Source organism: Pteropus vampyrus, unplaced genomic scaffold, assembly GCF_000151845.1.
Source record: "Pteropus vampyrus isolate Shadow unplaced genomic scaffold, Pvam_2.0 Scaffold322, whole genome shotgun sequence".
Classification (NCBI taxonomy): Eukaryota; Metazoa; Chordata; class Mammalia; order Chiroptera; family Pteropodidae; genus Pteropus; species Pteropus vampyrus.
In genome coordinates, this window is record NW_011889103.1 from 1,199,212 (window position 1) to 1,205,365 (window position 6,154).

Here is a 6,154-nt window from a genome sequence, read left to right on the forward strand (position 1 = left end):
TGTGGCAAAGGAACTTAGATGCAGTGCAACTGTCTATACTTGCTGAGCATCAGAAAGAAAATGCCATTCTGATTCTCCAAGACCTACATTTGGATCTTACCAGGGACCAAAAAATAATATTTTAATAATGAGCAGTCACAAATCAACGAAAGTGTTTTTAAAGTCTTTCCCTCTTTAAGTTTCTTTTGCTTAAGTGGAAAAGGAAGTTGTACAAGTACAAATGTCACACTACCCACTCGGAACCGTCCACTCGAAGCCCTTACCTTGGTCTGTTTCTTCTCAGTGGCATAGACGATGGAGGTACAACAGACTTCAGCAATCTTTCGGCCCTGACCATAAAAGGACCAGCAGCAGATTTCGTCCCCAATGACATCCTTTATGAATAGGACCCTTCCGTTAAAGCGCAGAGAGAGCTTATCAAAGAGTTCAATGTTTTTCAACATATTGTCGTCAGAATTGCTGCAAGAGAGTATTCAGTATTCGATAAGGTGACCACAAGCTGGTAATAACTGCCACCAGTGGCTGACTGTTTCCACATGCTGGGCCTGTTATCCCCACTATCCCATTTCAACCTCACAATAATCCCATGAGGAAGGTACCACAGTCCCCATTGCTCAAAGAACGAAAGTGAGGATCAGAGAAATGAGGTAATTGCCCAAGGCCAAAAACTAATAAATGGCAGAGCCAGGCCTCAAAAAAGCCAGCTCTAAACGCTCAGCCTGTACTCTCTGCTGTGCTCTACAACAGCCAGAGATGGGATGCTGAAAATATGGGGCCTGCAGGCAGAGGGCATCAGGTGGGGGATGTGGAGGAGAGCCCCGAGCCACAGGAGCGGCAGGATGTGCTACCCAAGGAAGACTTTTTATTCTGGGTCAGTTTATGGGTCTTGAGTAACCTCATCAAACCCCCTTATATCCCAAGTCCTGATTTAGAGTCACGTTTCCAAGGGCCACAAGACATTCTAGAAACCCGCATATATTGCTGGTGGGAATGTAAAATGGCACAACCACTTGGAAAACCGTTTGGCAGTTTCTCAAATGACCAAACCTAAGTTAACATACAAACCAGAGGTTCCATTCCTAGGTATATATCCAAAAGAAAGGAAAGTCTATGTCTACACAGAACCGTGTATATGAATGTTCACAGTAGCATTACTTATAATGGCCAAAAAATGAAAACAACCTTAATTGTCTATCAATTGGTAAATGGATAAATAAAATGTAGCCTAGCTGTACAGTAGAATATTATTCTGTCATAAAAAAGATGACGTTCTGATTCATACAACATGAATGCGCCCTGAAAACATGCTAAGTGAAAGAAGCCAGTCACAAAAGGCCACACATTGTATGATTCCATTTCTATGAAGTGTCCAGAGCAGGCAAATCCAGAGACAGAAAGAAAAATAGTCGCCTAGGCCTGGTGGGGGCAGGTAGTGGGAAGGAAATGAGGAGTGAGTGCTAAGGGGTACAGGGTTTCTTTTGAGGGTGATAAAATGTTCAAAAATTAGGTTAAGTAGTCATAGTTGCATAACTCTGTAAATATACCAAAAAGAACCAAATTATATACTTCAAAAGGATGAATTTTATGGGATGTGTGAATTATATCTCCTATCTAGCATCTACCTGTCTGCCTTTCTGCCCACCTATCTTGAGGTACAGGAGGGCACCTGGCATCTGAAGGCAGTGAGAGGAGCTGGGCCTGACTGGTGTGAACAGAGGCTTTCCTAGCAAGTGCAGATGTCTTTTCTGGCTGATGCCTTACCTGGTATATGAGTATTTGTTGTTACTTCTGTTGTACAGCAACTTCACAGCGGGCTGTGGGTTGTTTTAGAAAAGGAAGGAGAGAGTTAGTTGGAGTACAGGTGCAATGAACCACTGGTTTCCCATAGGGCTGAGCTCTGCCTCCAGGCCGGAGGCAGACAGCATGGCCGGCTGGCTGGAGTGGAGCTCGAGAGGGAGACTGCATGACCTCAGTGGCAGGAGGAACACAAGATGAGCCACAGGTTCCCATTCTTAACCCCTTCTCAGGTCTCGCGTAGGCAATTACACGTTTTCATTTCAAAACTCATTCACTAGAATCTCCATCATTTCTGGTAGCAAAAGAAATGCCACAAAGGTGCCTCTAACGTACCTTATTTGAAGTTGCTATAAGTTTCTGTTCTTCTTTGGATGAGGTGATAACAGGAACTTTGCAGAAAGGCTCATAAGTATCTTTGTTCTGCTGAAACAAAACATGCTTTCAGCCTAGAAAGCCTGCCCCATACGGGATTATTTAAGCTGGTCTGCTGGGCAAAGGCAGGCTCTGATGAGGGAAGAATGGCCATCACAGGTGGGAAGGGAGGATTTTTACCACCAATGATTAGGATGAGGGGCAACCAGGAGTCAAGTTCCCTAGTAAGTCTGCTCTTTGGCCAGGGCTGTTGTTATATGCCAGGTGCTTGGTAAATACTAATAATGATGACACATTTCCACTCAAACTTAACCCTAACATGGTAGATGATATATGATTGCATCAAAGCTCCCGAAACCCCACAGGCAATGACTACAAAAGAATAAAAAAAGTATAAGCCCGTAAGGAGAAAAAGAATGAGAGAAGTGAGGTCAGCAAACAAAAGACATCAAAAATTCAAGGCTGGAGAGCAGGTTACAGACAAGTGATAACCAAAGAGGAGGAGAAAGCTGGAATCCTAAGTCCACAGATAGGAGAGAATATTGGAGATTTTCAAAGAACCGCTCTGGAGGCTGGTGGGCACAGGGCAAGAGCAGAAGATTGCTTGCCAGTTGGCAGAAGCACCATTGAGACCCCAGATGGATCCCCTTCCCCAGCCTGGCAGAAGAAAGGTCCATTTTCCTGGAGTGGTTTGTATAGGACAGGGCTGCATTGCTATTCTGAAAACAAGAGAATTAAGTCAATGGTCTATACACTAAGTGGTAAGCCACTCCCTCACCTCCCCACAGGCCCCTTCCCCTACTTAGATCCCAGAAAGCAGCTAGTTAGGCTTATACCTCCCAGCAAGAGAGTAAAGGATTTCTACATGGGGAACTGACTTGTCCGGAAAAAGACTTACAGACCTGACATTGTAAGATCCCACTGAAAAAGTCAACCTTATCATCCACTATTGAAGCCTACTGGACAACGAGGACCACCCAGGCAGCTTTTCAGAGCCTTACTCTTAAATTTCAACAGGCCAAGATCATCAGATTATATGTGGAAAGCTTCTCAAACATGAGACCAAAATAAAGAAAAAAAGTAAGGGAAGGAGTCAGATGATGAAGACTGCAGAAAAAAAATTTCAAATACTAGTATCATTAGACAGACATGAGAAGATAATACATCTTATGAAACAAGATCGGTTTGCTATATGAAAAAGAACACTCAGAAAACAAGGAAAGGCTCTTGGGAACTAGAAATATAATAGCAGAAGTGAAAAATTCAATAGGTTTGAAAAAACTGAAAAAAAAAATGAGAAAGTAGAACAAGAAGATAAAAGTGATAGAAACTGGGAGGAAGTCAGTCTTGAAAGTTTAACCTCAGACTCTAACAGAAACCACAGAAAGAGAACCCAGAGGGCATGCCTCCAAAACAAAGAGAAATCACAGATTCACTGATGTGTCTGAACAGACTGCAAGGCGACTGACCTAAGAATTTAGGACTGGATTAGGGGTATGTACATAGAAATCCAAGCAAACAAAACAATGAAGCAATCACCAAGTCTGGCAAACTGAAAAGCTATACAAGAAAACAGTCGTATACTCTGTGGTTCAACTGTTAACAATACAGACATCCCAATGTAAACTCTGAATACCTATTTAACCAAAACTCTGATAACCTATATTGGGAGAACAGGAGAAGGAATGTGTGTATGTGCGTTTGGTAGTAGCTGGGGAGGGGGGTGTGGTAGTGCATGAGCTAAATTTAACTTTTCTGTATTAATGCCAGTAGATGATGTTAAAAACTGAAATGTCAATAAAGAGCAGTATAACAAATATGAAAGTAAAAAGAACTGCTGAAAGAATTAAAAGAGGCTGCCTGGGGTTGAGGGGTGGGGAGGAGAGAGCACATAGTGGTGTTTTTAACACCAACCTTGCAATGCTACGTGATTTCTTAAATGATATACATGTATTACTCTAATAAACATAAAAATAAAATAAAAATACTAAAGTAAAGGCTACATTTGTTTAGATTTATAGTGAGTTCACAGACTCTCAGGGTAGAGGTGGTATGTGGAAACAGTTCCTTGAGAAGCCAGGCATTATGGGTACTGTTCCAGTGCAGGGCCAGAGAGACATGTGGCTTGGGGTGGCCCATATAAAAACCTCATGTATATAGATCCAACTCCTGGGACAACCCAAAGGGACTCTGATTCTCTGCCATGCTGGATCTTTGTTTAAAATAAATGGCCATTGGCTATGTCTTGAAGCATGTTGGTTTTATAGAAATTTTGCTATCACTAGACTTGACCCTTGATATTCCTGCCCCAGGTCCAGCTGAGGAGTGAGAGGTGTTTGTATCTGCAGATGTTATACTAGACTTCCGACGATAATGTATGGGGCGAGAATAAGACTCAAGATGGATCCAGAAAACAGATCAAGTATTATGGCGCATGGCTCAGTACTTAAGGGCTGCGATATACACATGAGATAAGCCAAAGAGCAGTTAGGTGGCCTAAGCATTACAGAAAAGCCTCTTAGGGGTCACTCTGACCAAAGGGAAGAAGCCTCAGGGTCAACTCATTAACTCTCACAAGAGCTCAGTGAGGAAGGAGCTGCCCTCACTTTGCAGGAGGGTAGGGAAGGAGGAAAGCAGGTGGGTCTGAGGCCTCCCACTCCAGGGAAAGAAAAGGTGATGCCTACTTGTAGGGCTGCTTGGCACTCTTCCACCAGGCCCTGGACCAGGTAGTACTTGGCTTCTGCCAGCAGCTCCTCGATCTCCCGGCGGCTCTCAGGCAAGGGGACCGCCCCATCACGAAGGTAGTTGAGTATCGTACCAAAGTGCTTCCCACAGCGGTCAATGAGGATCCAGCCTGCAGTGGAAGGAGGATAGGAGGGGCTAGTATACAGGCCCTCCTCTCTTGGAAGGCGTTGAGAGGAAATGGGGTGTCTCCAGCTCCCTCTACCTCCCAAGAAGTGCAGGACCACAGAGAGAGCCACCGCATAAGGCTGGCTAGGCCCTGCTGGGGCAGCTCTGTTACAGACTCCAGACTGTGCTGGCTGGAGACAACCACACCCAGGGCTCATCTGGTCTCAGGCTCTTTTGGATGCCTGGGTCCGAGGCCTAAAAGCGTGTTTCTAAAGTACCTTCAAAAACTCCTTAGACAGGAACACCCCAAGAGGGGCCTAGACCATCATACCTAGATAAAATGAATCCAAATGACCCTAACATTAGGGAAAGGCCTCTAGAGTAAAATTATCGACTCCCTCTTTCTATAAGACTTTTTTCAGACTCACAAATAACAGAGCCATTTCTAAGGAAGCAGAAGACTCACTCCTGACTCCTGTAGAGTGTGACCTTCGGCTCTTGGGGGTGACCCCCTGAACACTCACCAGCACCACCACAGGAAGTTCCATCCTTAACTCCCCAAACATGCACTTAACAGCTAGTGACAATCAGAGATAAAATGGTGAAGGAGACAGACCCTACCCTCAAGCAGTTAAGTGTAACATGGGGAGATGGAACTCGCTTTTATTAAAAATGCCCACTGCTGACCAGAACTAGGCACCATGAAAAATTTTTGGGGGTGGGGCCAGGAAGACAAGCTCTTCCACTTCTCAATGTCCTCTCAGTCTTAGCACTGGCCTGGCATTCCACCACTAGAGATGTGATGGGTTTTCAAAACTCCTCTACTGAAATGCAAATGTCCCTGGAAGTGGTATTTGGTGGAGGAAATAGGATCGGAGACTGGGCAGAGAAGATGGTATGGAAAAAGGAAGTAGAAATAAAACAAAGATCAAGTACATCTGGATAGAAAATGGGAAGCCAAACAGACACTGAAGTCCTGGCCTTCCCAACCAGCAGGCAGCATCAGGTCTTCTGTGCCATATTATATGTGAGAAAACACCAATGCATGGGGCAGTTAGGAGGTTTAAAAAGGAATCAGTAACCTTATGCCCCCACTTTCCTGCTTCCTTTGCTCACAGTTCAGGAGAAGGGGCCC

At 44.4% G+C, this 6,154-nt stretch overlaps 1 protein-coding gene across 4 annotated transcripts in view; it reads right to left on the reverse strand.

Moving 5' to 3' along the window:
- The window catches only part of KCTD10 (potassium channel tetramerization domain containing 10), a 30,813-nt gene that overhangs the window by 8,161 nt on the left and 16,498 nt on the right, over nt 1-6,154 (reverse strand). The window contains exons 1-4 of one of the 4 annotated variants that reach the window (XM_023521903.1): nt 4,854-5,252; nt 2,131-2,217; nt 1,762-1,814; nt 264-459 (exon numbers count right to left, since the gene is read on the reverse strand). In XM_023521903.1, the coding sequence (XP_023377671.1) occupies nt 264-459; nt 1,762-1,814; nt 2,131-2,217; nt 4,854-5,237 (720 nt within the window). In that variant the 5' untranslated portion in view covers nt 5,238-5,252. Of the gene's footprint in view, nt 1-263; nt 460-1,761; nt 1,815-2,130; nt 2,221-4,853; nt 5,253-6,154 lie in introns of those variants that run through there. The other 3 variants (XM_023521902.1, XM_011377809.2, XM_011377808.2) reach the window with 3 other exon arrangements.